Consider the following 21,811-nt stretch of genomic DNA (forward strand, 5'->3'; position numbering starts at 1 on the left):
AGATGAACATGAAAAACATCTCTCTTGAAAATGCTGTAGTTTATCAGAATGTATCTACTTACTTTAGACGTAAATCAATTGCCCATTTAAACCTGTTAACGTAACATGTGGTATGTACTAGTTACACGATCGTGCCTGTTAATTTATACAAAATAGTATTTTAACGGGATATTTATTGTATTTGTTTGACTTTGTTTAGACATACAAATATACTTGCTAAATATACTGACATACACATACCTTTGTGACCGTGTCATGCAAGATGAATACTTTGCCATTTCACTCAACGTTGCACAATACACAGAGTGAAAAAGAACACTTTCATCCAGGTTACAAGACTGTTACTTGTATAAAGTTACTTTTTACACTAATACTTTTGCATAAATATTTCTTAAAGCTAACGTTATCAAATCACAAGTTTCTCTTTTTTTTCCACCCTTAATATGTAAGCAGAATGTCAATATACCATGGGGTGTGGCAGGTGTGATGAATGACGGAAGGGTAGGGAAGACATTGACGAGAAAAAGTCTTATATCGTAGTTCCATGTCAAGCACTTACTACCTTTGACATTCATACTGTCTTCAGACCCTACATACCATAATTTAATACTCTGGTCATCCTAAGGAACTTATCACAAGTTCCCTTTCCTGCCCGTGATATGTACGGTGCGGAATGTCAAAAACATTTTTTTAACGGAATCTTTTTTTATCTTTTTGTTTTACCGTTACGGTAAAAGTAGCTTATTTCATATACATCAGAAAAACATAAATACCATGTGTATCCATATATTTTTTTCTGCGATATTTAGATATTTTTCGAATTTGGTTCATTTACCTCTACAATCCGCCTGCATTGTGCCATGCTTTTGGTGTTTGATTAAGATAAAACGTCATTTACAGAACACTCAAATGTGCTAAAATATGAATAAGAACGCAAATGTTACTGTATACATTAGTGGCTACACTACCCAAAGCTTCATTTTCTTTACCTCTGTCGTCTTACTTGTAAACAGATAAGTATTTATCATTGCATATGATTGCATATGATTTTTCTGTATATTGGAACATGTTTCCACATGTCCCATTAGTTTTGTTTCCAATAACGCGAAGTGTTCGATACCGTCTGAAAATAACTCATCTTCCCATTTAACGAAAAACAGAATGTACATGTATGAGTAATGGGCAATCGGTTAAGCAGAAACAACTACCGGAACTGACCTTTAACAAAAACTAACTGATTAACTTAAGTCTCAGATATTTTTCTTTACAACATTTCGTATTTTTCTCAAAACTCACTTGATGAAAAACTATTGAATTTGCTCCAATCTGTTGGAATTTCTCATTTTGCTGTTTCTATCCACGACTTTCTTACATTTCAAGAGCAAGCATGAACATAAACTGACGATACTTTCTCACTTGTGTGCAGCTCTTTCTTTTCTTAGTTTATTTTCAGAACTGCACTTCATAAAAAGAACGTATTTACTATTAGTACGATCTCTGATAATCTTGATGTTTTCTGCATCTCTTTTTTTTCGTTGACTAATAAAAGGTAGGTCCTACATGAAAACACATGCATTTAATCGCATCACTGATAATGTCTCAATAAAATGCACATATTCCAACATAAGCAACTCATTTCGAAACATATACATGTACGATAGTTCAGTATTGTAGTATTTAGTTTATTTTAATAGTATTGTAGTATTTAGTTTATTTTAACCAATATCTTTAAACCATCTCTTTTACAACATTTTTATATCAATCGAAAATACAGAAAATCCATATACACTTCAAACTTAAATCATTAAAAAAGAAAGATTTGTTTAAGAGTATATTGATACATTAAAGGGAGTATATTGTTTAAATGAGAATGTCTGGATTGTATTACTCTTTTGACATTTATTACAAAATCAAGTGATGCTCGTGATGCACACTCGTTGGACCAATTCGTTTCACATTTGCGGCGTACGCCGTTTTGCCTCGGGCAACCGGCTAGGCGTTCGTTTGGTTTCCCGGCACTTCCCGGGTCTATCCGGCGAACGCCGATGTGCGCCGGTCTAACGAGATAGGCAAAGCGGCAAATCATATATATTCGCGATAAAAAATCGGTTATACATCTGAAAAATTGGGTTATTAACAGTAAAGGTAGAACAATACTAAGAAAAATATTTTGCTAACTTTTTATGACAAGGCCTCAATAGAAAATCATGATAAATTGGAAATTTATCTTTTTTTTATTTGCAGCTCACGTGGTTGGCGTACGCCGAAGCGTTCGTTTATTATTCAACCGACGGAGATTATTTGCTTGCTGCTCACGTGACCGGCATGTCCCGGGTTGAGTGAAACGAATTGGCCCGTTGTTAAAGCTTATCACATTACAGGGTATACAGTCTGCATCGTACAGGCCATCTTTCTTTAGAACGACCGCTTGGTCGTTTTTACTTTTAAATGTGTCCCATTCAGAAACGACTTTTTCGTTGTTCGTTACACGACCAACGACCACATTAAACTGGACCCTTCCGTAAAAGTATCTATTAAACGACCTTGTGTGAATACTTCTTATTAGGGGCATCCGTTTAATTAACGAATACGTTTGCACATATAACAACTACATGTCCTTTCAAATTAGTGGGCGCGGAGAAACATTATTATCCTAAATCAAATTTTGGACAATATCTATCACAGTTTCGTGTGCATGGTAAATCAACAGTTAAAACACTAATTATCTGTCTAAATTTACTATAATTATTCAGGTACCATTTGTGAGACATGCTACAAATGTTGCTGTTTTTAAAGAATTAGGTCGATACCCTTTTGGTTAATTGTTTTACAATTTTATATGGATATTAGGTTTCAACAGACCACCTTTTGACGTTCATGTATAAGGTCTTTTATCACATGTGTGACGTCGCGGGAGTGTAATAAAGCCATTACTTAAAAATGATATTACACTACTATAGTGTCGTCGATGTCGTTTATAGGGGGAGATCTTGGTCAAATTGACTTGTTTATATAGTAAAAGAAAGGAGAATTTTTGATGTTTTGACAGGAAAAGCTAACATGTGATAAAAGAATATCATATTTGTGACTTTCCACATTGAATTTATTAACCTCGTTGAATAAAATTGATAAAATGCTCGACAGGGCCTCACATTTTATTATTTTATTCAACTCGTTTGACAAATTCAATATGAAAAGACACGTGTAATATCTTCTATTTAATACAATTCCAGCTGTATATTAAAATAAGACAAACCTAAAAAATATTATTTTTCTGAAGCCTGTGATTTTCATTAATGTTTTTAAAGCAATATTCTACTCAAAAGCGGATATTAAAATTGTTGGACTTGTCACATATCAAAAGCACTATTCAATTATGTCAATCGTTTCGTTACAGTGAGTACCAAAGCAAAAGATTAGCTTTTTCAGATAAGAACTCCAATAAAATTTTTACGTAAATTCCGGCAATAGTAAACTAGCATTAAAATCTATTAGAAGGGAAATCATTTAACATTTGTATTATACATATGCACGAGTTATAAACACAGTGCAGTATGTGAAAATCCATGCCGTCAGTGATGAAATGGTAAGCGCCTGGTTGCGGTCAATGCCTTGGAAGGATTTTTCATAATTTACTATCACTATATTAGTCTTTAAATGCCGTGTGATCCCAGTACCAAGAGTCAGTGTTGTTACATGTTATAGTCCTTTTTCGATTACCTTTATTATAGAATTCCGCTTTATCCAGAGTACATGAGGGGTGTTGTACATTTCATTACCTCTTATAAATTAACTAAGGGAAAGCAACCGGATCTGCTAATATTTAATTTGGTGGCGTTCTACGATTCCATAGTGTTTTCCTTTGTATCTTATGAAGTTAAAATAACGCTGCAAAACTGCTCTGCAAATAAAGACAACCAAAGGTGTAGCCCATGTTAATCTCATTTTACATGAACTGAAGGAATTTATTTAGTAATCCTTGTTAACGTCTGTCCTATACACCCTTTACATCTTACAATAGATTTCTATTCAGGAATTTTCCCTAGCTCTGAAACATTTCAAGAAGACAATTAAAGTGCCAGTGTATGTAACCTATCTCGTCTAGCTAGACGTTTTATTGCGAAACAATATGACCTATGTTTACTTTTTCGGAAAATTACAATACATCATTGTTAGAGTCAACAACATTCTACACAACGTCTGTGTAAAGTAAGTGCAAATGCTGCGAGATATCATCTAGATATCAAAAGACAATTTTAGATATAAGAGCCTATAATCACAACCGAGAACGCAATAGAGTTTATTCAACCATGCAAGTGGTAGTTTCGCACGTTCAGACAAAAACTCAGGATTGTAGAAACTGAACTTAGTATTAAACACCAGTTCTTTTAAGGCATCGTGTATTGTTTTAGAAATTTCACTGGAAAATCATATGATCGCTTTGTTTTGCCATACTGATAAGAGACTCCAAGGCGAGTATTGCGTACGCGGGATCTCAGGGGGTTAGAATGTAACAGCGGTGTTCGAGAGCGGAATATATATTGATATTGTATGTAAACAAGCATCTTTTCATTTTATACCATGCTTTTTCTAAATTTTACCAATTTTATAGTTTCTTACAACTGAATAATACAATTCACATATACCACGTACACTCTAATACACAAATAATTCACTGTGAAACATGTAATAAAACAGTAATTAACAATGAACTTGAAACGAAAATATTTGTAAGACTTGATGTTGACTCATTTTGGTACCTGCATAGTTCTGGCACTTCTTTTAAGTTTTGATAACGTACATTTCTACGTGCTGTCCAACAAGCAGTAACAATTATTACTGAGAGGCGCTTGTATAGAACAGGTTTCATATTGAAATACAATACAACTCAAAAGATCATGTGTAAAAAGAATGATAACTCATGCCACGTATAATCTTAAAGGTACAATAAACAGCAGCTTATCAAAGAAGACCAAGGTCTGGCTCGATTGTACTTAAGTACATAATTTAGAAATAATATTGCACGTACGAATCTACTAAGAAGACTGTGAGTAGTGTTATGTGGGTGAATGTAGGATTAGGTAGGTTATATATTACGTTCCTACACAATTTATATATGACATTCGTTTGCATTCATAATTTAAAGGCTCATAATGTCTTTGTTTATAATGTGACTTCCACAGTTTTCTTATGAACATAAAACATATAAATTTCTTGTTAAATCTTATTTTCTATAATTGTTTTCACACATATTTGTCAACAGTTTGAATACTGATTTACACAATAAGATTTTTTCTGAATCCATTTATTTTGATTACCTCCCTTTATAGCTCTATCTGTATTAGTTCATAAGCAGTAATAAAAGTAGTGTTTTTCTAACCATGTAATTATGAATTACATCTATTTGGACAGCTGTTTCATATGTTTTAACATAAAATTTAAAGCCTTGTGGAACTTTGAATTGTAACGGTCCGTGTGTTTGATACAGTTGAATTGAAGCTAATGGTATAATTTTATTAATTTTTATTATTATTATACCAGATTTATATAGCGCCCTTTTCATGATAAACACGTTCAAAGACGCTTTACATATAGCAAACGCAGCCACACAGGGCGCTAAATTCATCCTCTACTAGTACAGACATAGAGCGATCTGACCAGACGGACAGAGTGAGAAAAAGCCCCCAGAACTGACAGAGAGAACTTTTTAGATACAGACTTGTCCGGCTAACTTAGCCTAGCTCTTTGCGAAAGACAGTCTGGTTCTTTAACGTGCCCGGTGTATAGCACCGATACACGCGAAGCCGTCTTTCCTGGGAAGAACCAGTATAGGCCTCTAAGTTAGGTGGGAGACACTCAAGAGCATCTCAGAAATTTTCAGTGCCTGGACCGGGATTCGAACCCCGGACCTCTGGATTGACAGTCAAGTGTGTTACCACTAGACCACTGGCCAACCCAAATACTATTCCACATGCGAACATTGTTGCTATTCTTGATCGACATAAATATAGTAAGGTTGATAACGACACCAGTATACCTTACAAGCTGCTATTTATTGCGGTATATTTTACGCTTCTATATTATACGGATATATGGTGGATTTTCAAACATGCAGCACTACTTTATCCGATAAATAAAGAATTTTATTCAAATGTTTACCTGAATAATGTATTATTCCAGCAATTTGAAAAAAAGAATTCTTAATTCAATAATAAACCACTCCTTCCGTGATTCGTTACTTTTATACAACGCATCGCTAATCTCCATGAAACCAATGATGAAATTTTCGTACTAAGCCATCATTAAATCTGACAGCGATTTAGTGGTGTAAGATTGATTTCACAACACGAAAGCACTTTGTTTTTCAATTTCTGTTACGAAAAGTTTTTTTATTTTGTTACGATGACAAATGAAAGCGAGTTTCCAAACTATATGAACATTTTAATAGTTTTGTGCGATGAATAGTAAATGTTGTTATAAGTTTGCCAATAGTAGGAGGCAGATATGTTTCTTCAAATGTAATTTTACATGACGTGCATACATAGCATCTTACGTAATAATAATCTAAGTCAGTAATGTGAATTTGCCAACCAGTACTACCAAAGAAATAGTAAGTAGCTGCTTCCACGTTTTATTTACCTACATTTGTATTGACAAAATTGACTAAATGGACAAGACAGGTCAGATAGGAAAACGAGCCTGCCATAACTATAATTGTCTATATTTCCAAAGAGTCTAGTAATAGAGCTGTTAACCCGTTCGAAATTCTGACAATAAAATTGGATTCTCTGATAAACGTATAAAAATTCTCACTAGATATTACATATTGGCAAAAGCGGTAACTGAATCTCAGAACGGATATTGAACGGGTTTAGTTTCTGTAATACATGTACCATCACTGTTGTTTCTAGGACGAAAATATATATTAGTTTGATACCGGAACAAATGATAGCGAAAAGTAAAGTAGTAAGTAGACAGATCTTTTCCAATGAAATTTCGAATCAGATAAAATTATCAGTTAATTTGTTCGTTTGTTTTGTTGGAAATAACGTCACATTGACACAGTTATAGGTCAAATGGCGACTTTAAAGCTTTTGATGAAGGAGAAGGAGGAAGATCTCAGATGCCCCTCTGTGCGGTCAGGCACATGGGTAGAACCACCGACCTTCCCGCAAGCCAGCTGGATGGCTTCCTCACAGGAAGAATTTAACACCTAGAGCAAGGTTCGAACTAACATCGGTGAGGGGCAAGCGATTTGTAGTCAAAGACCTCAACCACTCGGTCAAGGAGATCACTCAATCATAACAGTATTTCTAACTTAATTAACAAAAAGCACATGCTAATATTTCAACTGAAAAAATGTACGTATATTGACACGTTTTACTTGACATTGTAGAAAACGGGGCTTACGAGACAAACATAAAATCTGACCCGATGTATGAACATTTATTATAATTATCTTACCTCAACACCAATTGCCAACAAAAACCGGTGATAATTACAGCTTTTTCCACATTATATCTTTTAAAAATAATTCCATAGGAAAATTTAATTTAAGTAAGAGTCGTTATCAAAATATGAAATATTTTGTAAATCACATATGTCCATCGACGATATGATTATAGTTATACTATCTTGGAAATTGTAAAAACCGTTATCCGCTTAAGCCACAGGAGTTCATTATAGCGATGCGAAACAGCAGTGAAAAATTCTACCATAATTTGAGATCGGTTTTTGTATTTACGGAAATCAGTATCACTTTTACGAAGACAATCGGAAGTTAGTATCGAAATGATCTGACGTCACTCTTTGATCATCAATTAGTCCAGAACCAAATGAAGTCAATCAGAAATAAACAATAACAAGTAAATTGATTAATTTAAAAGTGATAAAACCACAAAAAGAATACAAGTTATGTAGGGTCTCTCTGTGACAGAATCGTTAGTGCTGGGTAGATAGCTCTGTGTTCAAGTCTTGCTCCTCTCGCCATGAGAGGAAGCCAACCCGCGTGGCTTACTGAAGGTCGGTTGTCCCATACATTGTCTTTTGTAAGTACCTGCCAAAGCGGCACTTGCGGTCTTTTAAAAATCACACCATGAGTGATTGAAATTACTTCGCTAAACGTTGTTTGTTTTGTTCTGTTTTGTTTAGGTCCAATTTACTTGAATACTTAGAGCAACCTTTCAAGCTTTCAAATCATCCTTAGATTATTATGTAAACCAAGAACAATAGATCTGACATACAATTTGTCAGAGTTGTAGCCCTTGATGAACTATGGAAGAGGAAATTTCTTGGTTGAAATTCATTTGATTAGAATGCATGGCAAGATCTATGACTCTTATTTACAATGTTTCAGAATTGTAGCCTATTTTGGATAAGACAATTAACTTTTCTTGAATACTATTAGTTTGAAACTTCATGCGTTTTCTAGTCATCAGTAGGGTGGTAGGTAAGCAAAGTACCTAAGATTATTTTGCATATTGCTATCAAGCACTTACAGATGAGAGTGGGTGCGCAGGTGGTGCGGTGCTCTGGTATAAGAAAAAAAACTTGTAAAAGCAAAGCTAAGGTACGCGTTTAGGATCGCAGTGTATAAGTGCCTTTTTTAGTCGTTTGAATAAAGATAGATTCACAACATCTTTCACTTTTTAAATAACATTGATCTGTATAAATGTTAATAACATCTACATTTATTTATTAAAATAAGATACGCCTACATTTCTCTTATTGACCGCTATCTCGAAAGTACCTTAAGTCTTACGATGTTTTTGTCACCAAATCGCTGCACAACTGAATACATGTATATCTCATGAAATAATTGAGATTGAAGCATAAAACTAAGAGGGGGAGAGAGAGAGAGAGAGAGAGATAGAAAATCTGGATATCTGGATTCCTTGCAAAATTTATCTCACCTCAATGCCATGATACAATGTATGTAGGGTATAGTTCTAAATAATTTTCTTCTATAAAAACGTATTTTTCATATTAAAATAAATGTTTTACTTTTGAGTTATGCTACTCAGTTATAGCTAAAAACTGATTAGTATGTCTTCATTTTCTAATGAGCCTGATTGAAAAGTATATTTGACAACATTATATATATGGTAGCAAGAACAGTAATAAGCAATTTGTATCATTTATTTTATCCCTTCGCCGTTTAAACGGATACGATATCTTGTTTATTATTTTAAAAAGCTACAATATAAAACTTCGGTTTTATATTAATGCATTGTTTTTAAAGATTACGTTTAAAAACATGTTCGTATGTTTATGTAAAAGTTAACTTTGTGTATTAGATACATGGTCATTTTTGAAATGCGTAATTCAAACATGCGTATGTTAAAAAGATATGGCAATGCGGTACTATACAGAAAAACAAAATTGCGGACAAAGAAAACAGTAACCAATAAGTGATAAAATATCACATATGTGATATTGTACTTTAAAACTTATCTAATTGGATGCCTATCCCAAAACTTGAGGTCCTGTACTTTGAAAATGGCGACTTTCAAGTGTTTAACGAACGAGTAGTACATGCATTAAGCTGTCACGAATGTAAACTAACTAATGCACTGTACTGTGTATGTCAAACTTAAATTTTATCATAAAACAAAAATTGTCTAAATTTATATCAAGAAAATTTTCCAATAACTTTTAAAGAAAATTGCAAATCAATCTTTTTTGTAGTATCCTGTAAATATATACATGCACAAAATATTTTTGAATTCAGAAAAGAGTGTCGATTTTGATATTTACCTATAAAGTTACTATTCCAACAAATTCAGTGAAACACTGCTTTCACGCTATGTGCATTAATGTCCATTGCATCATTGCAGAAATAACTGAAATCTCCGAGAAACTTATACAAATTTCCCTCGAACCGACCCGACAGATCTTCTTACAGACTTTATTTATTGCATCAATAACATATTACCTGATGCGATACTGGAAACAATTATCAGATGTGTAAAATTTCTTCAATAACATGAATTTCTGTTTCAAAGTTATCTAGATGTTTCATTTTGTTACGGAGACAAATGAAAGCGAGTATCAAAGTATTTCCCTCTTTTCGCTGCTCCTATAGATTTTCCAATACTGGATAAGTACAAAATGTTATTCAAATGAAGTTCTGCACCACTTCCGTATGTGTGCGATGCGCTGTTATTAGACTTTATGAGTAATTAAATTTATTTAACCTAAACACAAACTGTTAACGAGACGGGAAGTTTAAGACTGATAATATCAGTTGGTCTGAACAGTTTTATTCCAACAGACAGGGCACATTTTGATCATAGATCTAGACAAAAAACAATGACAAGTATATGGCCAATAGGAAGAACGCACCATCCTCTCATACCATTCAGCACTGTTAATACGTACTTGCACATAACTGCATGTTATCACGAGGCACAAACAATGTCAGGATTTCCACAAACAAGAAATATCTTTAAAAAAGGATTGCCGTCACAGTGTAGTTGGAAAGTAAGTCACGATAAATTTGGTAAGTGTCTGTCCTTGAAAAACTTGACTTTGACTGAAACAGCTGACGATCCGCAAATCCACATAACACGTGATGGCTACTGTTTCGGGCACATTTTTTTCAGATCTACTCTACGAATGCTGTATTTGGGACTAAAATCATCTGAAGTGGTTCCTTTCTACAGATGAACATCGAACGAGAAAAAATCTCACATGAAAATGCTGTAGTTTATCAGAATGTATCTTTTACTTTAGACGTAAATCAACAGCCCCTTTAAACCTCACCTGTTAACGTAACATGTGGTATGTACTAGTACACGATCGTGCCTGTAAACTTATACAAAATTGTGAAATGACGGGAGGGTAGGGAAGACATTGACGAGAAAAAATCTTATATCGTAGTTCCATGTCATGCACATAGTACCTTTGACAACCTGATGCTTATTCATACAACCACTATCTCAGAAAGACTGTCTTCAGACCCTACATACCATATAACCTGGTCATCCTAGGTAACTTGTATTATATCACAAGTTCCCTTTCCTGCACCTCATATGTAAGCGGCGGAATGTCAAAAACATTTTTTAACGGAACCTCTTTTTAATCTTTTTGTTTTACAGTAGAAGTAGCTTATTTCATATACATCAGAACAAACATAAATACCATGTGTATTCATATATTTTTTTTCTGCGATATTTAGATAGTTTTTCGAATTTGGTTCATTTACATCTACAATCCGCCTGCATTGTGCCATGCTTTTGGTGTTTGATTCAGATAAAACGTCATTTACAGAACACTCAAATGTGCTAAAATATGAATAAGAACGTAAATGTTATTGTATACATTAGTGGCTATACTACCCAAAGCTTCATTTTCTTTAACTCCGTCGCCTTACTTGTAAACAGATAAGTATTTTTCATTGCATATGATTTTCCTGTATATTGGAAAATGTTTCTCATTAGTTTTGCTTCCATTAACGCGAAGTTTTCGATACCGTCTGAAAATAACTCATCTTCCTATTGAACGAAAAACAGAATGTACATGTATGAGTAATGGGCAATCGGTTAAGCAGAAACAACTACCGGAAATGACCTTTAACAAAAACTAATTGATTAACTTAAGTCTCAGTTATTTTTCTTTACAACATTTCGTATTTTTCTCAAAACTCACTTGATGAAAAACTATTGAATTTCTCATTTTGCTGTTTCTATCCACTTTTCTAAAACGAAATTTATAAAAAAAACATGAATTTCAAGAGCAAGCATGAACATAAACTGACGATACTTTCCCACTTGTATGCAGATCTTTCTTTTCTTCGTTTATTTTCAAAACTGCAACCATAAAAAGAACGTATTTACTAAGATCTCTGATAATCTTGATGTTTCCTGCACCTCTTTTTTCGTTGACTAATGAAAGGTAGGTCCTACATAAAAACACATGCATTTAATCGCATCACTGATAATGTCTCAATAAAATGCACATATTCCAACATAAGCAATTTATTTCGAAACATATACATGTACGATAGTTCAGTATTGTAGTATTAAGTTTATTTTAACACTACTGTATTATTTAGTTTATTTAAACCAATATGTTTAAACCATCTCTTTTACAACATTTTTATATCAATCGAAAATAGAGAAAATCCATATACAATCAAATTCAAACACCAAATCATTACAAAAAAAGATTTGTTTAAGTGTTTGTCCGTTTTTGTTTTTTGTTTTGCCACAGTCACAATACATATCTAGATTAAGTGGTGGTGGCAAATCCAGATGCCTTTAGACATTACTTAACCGTCCTTCAATAGCTTCTTCTCAACATTATGAAGCCAACGTAAATCTAGTTAAAACAACAATCTTATATACAATCTTCAGAATTTTACAATATAAGCGCCTAATAGATATCGTATAATATAAATTCTAATAACACCAGGAATTACTGTATTAAAATGCTTGGCATCAGACATACTCAAAAGTATACGAATAAATCATAATTACAGTTTGTTATCAAACAGGTGCATAAACTTAAAGTTATGATTCGTTTTGTTCAGTAAAACATTAAAATGTATTAATATATATTTATACGATATTCTAATGGTAAGTATTCAAAAGTAGCTGTTGAGGGAAAATTAGTTTCTTATAATGATCAGCAAAAACGCCCGTTACGTAAATTTAAGTATGTTTAGGTTTAAATTGTTTCAATGTTATTGAAATATCAATTTTGTTTAAGACGGAATAATTAACTATGAATCACAATATCGCTTTTGGTTCATTTTTCAAACAGAAATGAAAAAAGCAATGTAATAGTAAACCCTTTAACCTAATTGATTTAGCCAAGCAACTGCAAGTAGCAATATTGCTTTCCAATTATAAAATGTCACTTTGGACGCTAGAAGTTATTGGCAAAGTAGCTATAATTCATGTGTTTCGCTATTTTATCAATACTCAACAATATGAAGAAAACATTGGATGTGTATTATGTTTTTCAGACAAGAGTTAAACCAAACATCTATAGTTATTTACCATATAATCACCTTCTGAATTTGTTTACGGATGGACGGGCGTAAAAGATGAGCTCCATTGTTTACAATTTGAACATATACAGAAAATTGTTTGATAACATTTTAAAGGCACGTGCATTTAGATCAATCCTAAAAAACTCAAATATGATGGCTCTATATGACAAAGATGTCGTTCAATTCAAGAAATAAACTATACTGATCACAAAACAAAACGGCGTCTGACGGAACAGAGAATGCTACGCCATGGCGTGACTGTGTATTACTATTCACATTTTTAAATCTATATGTCTATGTATTGCAGATTAAGTGTAAAACTTGAGGTAGTTTATTTTATTCTAATGTTGAAAACATTTTTACTTCCCGTCCATTCGTGGATTGATAATTGTTACCAGTTTATCCTGTGCCAACGTAAATAAACACGCACTTATTAAATCAATTAAAAAATTATGAGGGTCCTCAATTATGAAGATATCATCAAAGTTCAAGAACTTAATGTCCTGATCACATTTTGTATATACAGAACATAAAAACAAAAAAAAAAAAAAAAAAAAAAAAAAAAAAAACAACACGAACCACTCGCGCATCTATATAAGAAAGATAACATGTATGAATTTGGAAGTTTCATCGGGGCGGAGTTCTACATGCATTTAAAGCCTTTTTGAGCTTCACTGCTGCGAACAATACTGAAAACAGAAACATAAATATTGTTTGAGAAGAACTTGGTCCGGTTTGATACTAGCTTTCATAATTAATTCCGAGAAGTATGCCAAGAAAAGGCTTGATCTACACAACTAAGAGATATGAAATTTAATGTAATTGAGTATCCAAATTTTTATCAAATTCCACAAAATTATCTTTGTTAGTGAACAAGTAACAGCGACCACACCAGTGATGAATGCAATAAAGTGGTATAAGCTCTCCGATCCTTTATGATAGAGGTTTATGTGATACCGATCATGAACATCTGTTTTAACGCGATAGTTTCTGAACATATTCTTTATACTTTTCAAAATATATCGCGAATAATAATTTAATTTTGGTTTGTTTTTGGTTTTTGGTTTGGGTTTAACGTCCCACCAACACAATTTAGGTCATAAGGCGGCATTTGATTATTGATGGCGGAGGAAGACCAAAGGTGTGCCTCCGTGCATTATTTCATCCCGGGCGGGGACTTTGGTACAACCACCAATTATCTGTCAACCACTGGATGGCTTCCTCACATGAGGAATTCTACGCCCCGAGTGAGGCTCGAACCCACATCGATGAGGGACAAGTGGTTCAAAGTCAGCTACCTTAACCACTCGGCCACTGAGGCCCTTCAATTAGAAATTTCGACTTGATTCGACTTGAGGTATTAACGTAAGATTTTGGTACCAAGTGTAGACTATGGATATTGCCAAGAAAGCTAAACTTGTGTTCATGTTAATTTCATTCAAATAATTTGGTAGTAGCCTTCTGTTACTATCATAGTTATAGTGTTACCAAATAGGTATTAAACCAACAGGGACAATGGGCGGATACGCCAGAGACATATGGCTCCCATTTGCAGGGCCATTAAATATAATTAATTAGCAATACATGCATTATTACATTGTCGAATGATGTTTTGGCAGCAGCATATGAAGTGCAGTTTTATAACTATTTATGTAATGCAAACAAACATGGGATTTCTATATCGAAAGTAAAAGATGAATAGTTTATTTACTGAAATGTCACATTTACCGCTCGAATATCATGCGTCAGAAAGAAAGGCAGTAGGTAACAATTCTATGATTTTACCAAATGCAGTAGTTAAAGTTCCATAGTCATAAATCTTGGAAATTTTATCTCTGTAAAAGTAAGGTTTGCTATATAATTCTAAAACTAAATATAGACGAAACAAAACACCGTAGCGTATGGTAACGACATCCCTGCTGAAGGAATTATTGGTTGTATTTCTGCGAAGAACGGCTGTAGCAAATCTAGTTACTTTAGAAAAAAATATTTACAATACAAGGGATACCTACTATAAACCATTATCTGGTGTTCGTGTTCAAATAGAAGAAAGTCCTATAATGATGACAATTGCTTCATTTGGTATTTATTCAAAAGTTACCTCGAAAATGAAATTGTTTGACAATTCTCACAAATGTAGATATATATTAGGTTTAAATGTCAAATGTACTGTTAATTAAAAGGTTACAGAATGTCTTATTCCGCTCTTGTATTAATTGAGCACTATTATTTCTGTAATTTGATAGCAGTTCTGCCAAGAATGCATTAAATTGTTTCTTAAAATGACGTCATAAAAAGTCATAAGTTACATTTTCATGAAATCTATGTGTATGTCAATTAATTTTATACATAAAGACCTAATAATGCAGCTCTGTATTTAATAAAGACAGTAGGCGTTTTCCAGATTTATGTAGTTCTGCACGTAAGAGTTTGCGTTACGAAATTTATTCGTAAAACATGGATTGTAAAACATGGACAATACCTTGGATCTAGCATACGAGAACGTATATCAAAGCAGCAGAAGATGGCAAACTTTGTAATTGATAAAACCTGCACTGTTTCTTTCTAAAGATTTTAAATGAATGTGGAAACGAAAAGTTGACATGTGAAAGGAATCCCTACAAGCCCAAAAAATCAGATATGTTCAATCACGGGCAAAAACCTAAAAATGAGCACACGGGCCTATACATTTTATTTAACAAAAATGAAAGATGCAAGTCAATTTACAATTGTAAGAAGTTTCATCGAAATCTACATGGTTATGTTTATCTGTACGCCAAAATGTCATCAAAATTGTAACTTTCCATTTGATCCCCGTTGTGAAAATTTGATACAGGTATATATGTTTTAAATCGGTCTAGCAAAAAAATCAAGCACACGACCCTATCATTTTAATTGTTGGAAGTTTGTTAGAATTATGGTGGCATAAAACTGCAACCACTTAATTATCAGGTTTCATGAAAACTTTCAGGAAAATAATTTAGGTTTTCACGTTAATAATGGAGGATTTCATGAAAACTGTAAATAATCACAAAGGCCACTTAAATATCTTAACACGAAATTATGCTAGTTAGTGCTTTGAACTGACACCAATTAAAGAAAATTTTCATGAAAAGTTTCGCGAAAGCAGATAATTTTTCACGAAAGCAGATAATTTTTCATGAAACCAGATATTTTTTTCACGAAACCACAAAACATTTCAAGAAAAGTTTTCATGAAAAGTTTCGCAAAACCAGATAATTTTTCACGAAACCAGATAATTTTTCATGAAACCAGATAATTTTCACGAAACCAGATATCTAAAAATAGATAATCTCTCATTCGGCGAGCATAACTGTTTATCGTTTGGGACACAACTGGGAGGAGTACATAGTATACATATCTATATTTTCTCTAGGATACAGGTAGATTGTTTATTGGACTGACCAAGACAGAAGAATCGTTCCGAATATGTTCCGTTTCCATTCTTAGTTAACTACTTTCATGAAAAGTTAATTGGTGTCATGAAAACTTTAACTGTTATGCTGTGGCAGTTTGAAGCAGTAACGAGCAAATTTTCATGTTAAGATATTTATCTTGCATTCATGAAATGTTTATCTGTTTTCGTGATTTTTCTTTACTTTTCGTGAAAACCTAAATTATTTTCGTGAAAGTTTTCATGAAACCTGATAATTAAATGGTGGCAGTTTTATGCCACCATATAGAATATCTTGATGTTTTGAAAAATTGGGGTTAATATATAATAAATCATTCTACATTGCAGGTCTTTTTTTAATTAAAAGTGCAGAATTACTTTAAATGTCAGTAATATAAGCTTGATAATGCTCGAATATCAATTTCTAGTCTGAATATATGTTCGATAATGGCTACTTTGTCATTACTTAATCATGCAACATAATGTTCATGACCTTTGCTAGTCTATTTCAATTTGCATAAAGTAATTACAACAGTTAATAAAGATAACATGCTTGATATAACACGCAATCACACTTATTTAAACGTTGGCTTCGTTCGTCTCTCGCCGAATGAGGTACTGTAGTGCTTATAGAAAGTAGAAAGAACAGACTGGAATCGTACATGACGATTATGAAACTTGCATGCTTAGGAAAACAATGACGATTTTATCAAAACACAGAAGTGTGGTCGATATTTCTATTCTTGGCATTGGATTTTTTTTCATTTGCCTATAAGCACTGTCAAAATCTTCTATGAAAATACACAATTCTGTGTATAATAATTATCGCCTTTTAACGTTTGGCATATGAAAATATACCGTGATAATACCGGCCTCTTGTGATAGCATTTCGAGTGCTCAGAGCGAAACTAGTCTATCTGCTTCTTTTTCTATATATACTTAGACTAGTTTCGCTCTGAGCCCTCGATTTGTTGATACAAAGTCTTCTTAGACAATGTTATTTCAGAAGTAATTATAGTTACAACAAGTTAAGATCAGACCGTAAATATAAGCTATGTTTTGCAATGTGTTTATATGTCTATAGTAAATGATCCTTTAGATTCAGGTCAGTGATTCATCATAATCGCAGAGGTATGCACCGTATACAACATGTTATAATATCAAATAAACCTTTTAAATGGACAATGATAATAATTCAATGCAAATGTTTATTATCTCAATGCTTCCAAATGATCTTTTCACACGTTTTATTATTTATAGGCAATATAAACATGAAAAATGGTAACATATATGAATTAATTTGTTCCATACTTTTGTAAATGCACCTCTGGGAACACAATAAGCAGAGAAATTCTCAAGATTTACACATTTATTTGGCGGAATTTTCTATCGACCTTTTACCAACGATAAAGAGTTCCGAATACTAGTACACATATTAGAATATAACACAATATCGTTGTCATCTTACTCAGGTTAAGAACCACTAAATGTTAAGGTGTAAAACTATTAATTTACTACACTCTTCCCCCCTTTAAAGTAGAAACATTAAATTACAAGATTCTTTCATGTAATCAAATAAAGCATAATACTGGTTAAAAATTAATACTGTTTCTTCTTGACTAGATATGTCTTTGAAACCACAGTTCAGTAATCAGTTCCACAAGATCAAAACAGTTCACACTAGAAAACAAAGTAAGAACTAACTATTGATTAACACAAAGTACAAAATCTAGTTTTGCGTATTCAAGCTTACTGATTTTGTAAGTATATGTTTTGTAATACAGAACCAGAGTTCTGTTGTGTCCCACGGGTGTTATTTTGACCCTTAAGCACAGTGGTGACACCATATTATGTTTCTATTCCTTGTATAAAAACTATTAAACTTATGATTGAATCTTTTGCATATAAGTTTTATATACATCCAAATTTGTGAATGACAGATATACAGAACCAAGGTTCTGTTGTGCACCACGGGCATTATTATGGCCCTTACACTGTGTATGCACTAGCGTTTTTCCCACACATAGTCTTTCAATTTCCTTGGTGTTTTGATTGTACGTTTCGGTCTTTCATTCACTGGACTAGAATCAGTACTTTCAGTAGATGGCACAGACGGAGATGGTGGGTTTGAAGGTTCTCCTGGCAGAGATACTGGTCCAGGTGGTAAAGAGGAGACTTCCACAGGAGTTTCGGTCGTAGGAATAGAACATTCGGAAAGTACGGACTTATGATTATCATGAACGTCCGGAGCCACTAAGTCATTTCATGGCACAGAACAAGTCTCACTGAATGGCAACTCTGCATGCCGGGTAACCAAATGATCAATATGACAGTATCGAATTCGGTTGTTACATTTCACCAGATACGAAACTGCTCCAAGTACCTTATGAATAACGCCTGGCCGCCACTCCCATTTTCCCCCTTGAATTGTGCTTTTAACTGCCACTTGATCGCCCTTTTCAAATGTTCGCATTTTAGTTGACTTGTCATGAACAGCTTTCATTTTCATTTGACTGTCCTTCACTTTGCTGTCCTTAGATGGTTTCACTAAACTCAATCTCGTGCGTAACTGACGATTCATGAACAGTTCACATGGAGCGATACCGGTGGTAGTATGTGGTGTAATTCTATATTTCAGCAGGAAATCAGCAAGGAGATGTGTTAAGCTCACTGACTTTACACTTTTCGCATTATCTTTAATTCTGGCTTTCAACGCGTTTTTAACTACTTGCACGGCCCTTTCTGCCTGCCCATTTGACGATGGATGATAGGGCGGAGTAAGAGTGTGTCGAATGCCTGTCGTTTTTACAAAGTCCTTGAATGTAACTGATGTAAACTGTGGGCCATTATCAGAAACCAGTTGTTCAGGTAACCCGTGTAACTAAAAATAGATCTTAGTTTGTCTATAGTGTTTTCACTGGTGGTACTTTTCATTGGTATAACCTCCAACCACTTGCTGTAGTTATCTATTAGTATCAAAATGAATGGTTCTTAAAGTCTGCAAAGTCAATATGAATTCGTTCCATAGGGCGTGAAGCGCGAACCCATGGATGCAGCGGTGCTTCTGCAGGAAGTGCTTTCAACGACTGACAGGTTCCACAGGTGGCAGCAAGGTGTTCAAGTTCAGAGTCCAAGTTAGGCCACCAGACATAACCGCGAGCCAGCGATTTCATTCTGTTTACTCCAAGATGTTGATCATGAAGTTCTGAAAGAATAGTATTCCGCAGAGTCTCTGGAATTATAACACGTAGACCCCATAGTAACACACCACGGTCAACACCAAGTTCAAACCGTTTGCTAAAATATGGTCGTATTTTGGGATCGTCGTTATGTTTTGGCCACCCACTTAATACAAAGTCAATGACCTTACTCAGAATTGGACATTTTCGAGTTGCGTCAGCAATCACTCTTGCCTCAACCGGAAGTTCCTCAATGAAAGATACTAAGTCATCTGTACTTTCAACCTCGCTACTGGTTACAGGTAACCGTGACAACCCATCACAATTGCCATGCGCAGACGATTTCCGATATTTTATGTCATATTGGTAACCCGATAGGAGTATAGCCCATCGCTGCAAACGTGACGCGGCTAAGGTAGGTATCCCCTGGTAGGACCGAAAATTGTTGTCAACGCGGTATGATCGGTAAGTAGAGAAAACTTGCGCCCATAGAGATATTTGTGAAATTTTTTTACTCCAAAAACGATTCCTAGCGCCTCCTTCCCTACCTGAGAATAGTTCCTTTCGGCTGGAGCAAGTGTCCGAGAAGCATAAGCAATCGGTTTCTCTGTTCCATCTTCCATAACATGGGAGATAACTGCCCCCACTCCGTATGCCGAAGCATCGCAAGCTAAAATCACAGGTTTCTGTTCATCATAGTGAATGAGTACCCCTGTACCTGAGAGTTCGTCCTTAGAGCGGTCAAAAGCTTCTTGGCACTCAGCCGACCACTCCCACTTTGCTCCTTTACGTAACAGTTGATGTAACGGATGAAGCATTGTTGACAAATTCGGAATAAATGAACCGTAGTAATTCAGGAGTCCCAGGTAAGATTTCAGGGTTCCAACATCGGTAGGCACTGGCGCTTTCATGACAGCCTCTACCTTGTCGTCAGTAGGATGAATACCTTCTTCATCTACAAGATGTCCCATGAACACTACATTCTTTGCCATAAACACGCATTTGTTGGCATTCAACTTGATGTTGTGTGTATGAAGGCGTCGCAACACCTCCTCGAGTCGCTGTAGATGCACGTCATCGGATGGAGCTGTAATAAGTATATCGTCTATACGGCACACCACTCCAGAAAGACCAGCCAGTACAGTGTCCATCACTGACTGAAATATCGCAGGTGCTGAACTCACTCCATAGGCTAACCGATTATACTTATACAATCCCAAGTGTGTATTGATTGTAAGTAGATCCTTGGAGTTCTCATCAAGTTCTAGCTGTGCATAGGCCTGCGTAAGATCCAGCTTAGTAAACTTTTTACCCCCAGCAAGGGTCGCGAACATATCGTCAACGTTCGGTAGCGGATACTGATCTTCGCTAATTTCACGATTTACCGACACTTTATAGTCCCCACATAGTCGTAAACTTTTCTTGTCCGCCTTTGGCACGACAACCAGCGGACTTGCCCAAGAACTATTATCGACACGTTCAATTACACCATCTTTTTCAAGAATTTTCAATTCCTCAGTCACCTTGTCTTTTAATGCATAGGGTACCGGTCTGGCTTTATGAAACCATGGTTTGCTATTTTCTTTCAAATGAATAGTTGCTTTGAAACCTAAAATCGGTTTGTCATTTTTCACAAATACTTCTGAGAATTTTTGTTTCATAGTTTCTACCGGATCAGAGCTATCTACTTTGTTAACACTAGCAAAGATTGTTTTCAAGTCAAGTTTTATTTGTTTCAGCCAATCACGACCTAGCAAATTTGGCCTATTTCCTTTGAGAACAACAGCGGTCAGTAATTTCCCTTCACTTCATACAGTAATTTCACCTAAAGTGTCTATGCTCTGACCTGAATAACTTTTCAGCTTAATGTTAGTTGGACGAAGTTTATTACCACCTAGTTGTGCGCGATAAGTATGTTCATTGATTAGAGTTCTTGAACTACCCGTGTCTAGTTCGAATAACACATCTTCATTATCAAGCATAAAATTCACCTTAAACGGATGATTTGATTTGCTTTCTGAATTAGAATAAACAAACAAAGTAAGCTCTTCATCACTTGATTCTTCGACAAAGTTAGTGTTCTTCGCAAACTGCCGGTTCCTACAATTGTTTGCTAAGTGACCAATTTTACCACAATTATAGCATTTACTTTTCTTGTGCATGCAAGAATCTGAACGGTGATTCCCACCACAACGATAACACCCATTTTTCTTTATCGGA

At 34.5% G+C, this 21,811-nt stretch overlaps 2 protein-coding genes across 4 annotated transcripts in view; both read right to left on the reverse strand.

Moving 5' to 3' along the window:
- The window catches only part of LOC128547061 (secretin receptor-like), a 167,827-nt gene that overhangs the window by 91,936 nt on the left and 54,080 nt on the right, over positions 1–21,811 (reverse strand). Inside the window, exon 1 of one of the 3 annotated variants that reach the window (XM_053518733.1) lies at positions 9,935–10,251. The exons of 1 other annotated variant lie outside the window; for it this stretch is intronic. The gene's annotated coding sequence lies outside the window, so the exon portion shown is untranslated. Of the gene's footprint in view, positions 1–9,756; positions 10,252–21,811 lie in introns of those variants that run through there. One more of the 3 variants, XM_053518730.1, reaches the window with a different exon arrangement.
- Positions 18,676–21,252, reverse strand: LOC128546721 (uncharacterized protein K02A2.6-like). Its single transcript, XM_053517987.1, has 3 exons — positions 20,140–21,252; positions 19,457–20,017; positions 18,676–19,293 (listed from the first exon to the last, which is right to left on the reverse strand). The coding sequence occupies exons 1-3, from the start codon at positions 21,250–21,252 to the stop codon at positions 18,676–18,678; spliced, it is 2,292 nt and encodes a 763-aa protein (XP_053373962.1).

Source organism: Mercenaria mercenaria, chromosome 11, assembly GCF_021730395.1.
Source record: "Mercenaria mercenaria strain notata chromosome 11, MADL_Memer_1, whole genome shotgun sequence".
Lineage (NCBI taxonomy): Eukaryota > Metazoa > Mollusca > Bivalvia > Venerida > Veneridae > Mercenaria > Mercenaria mercenaria.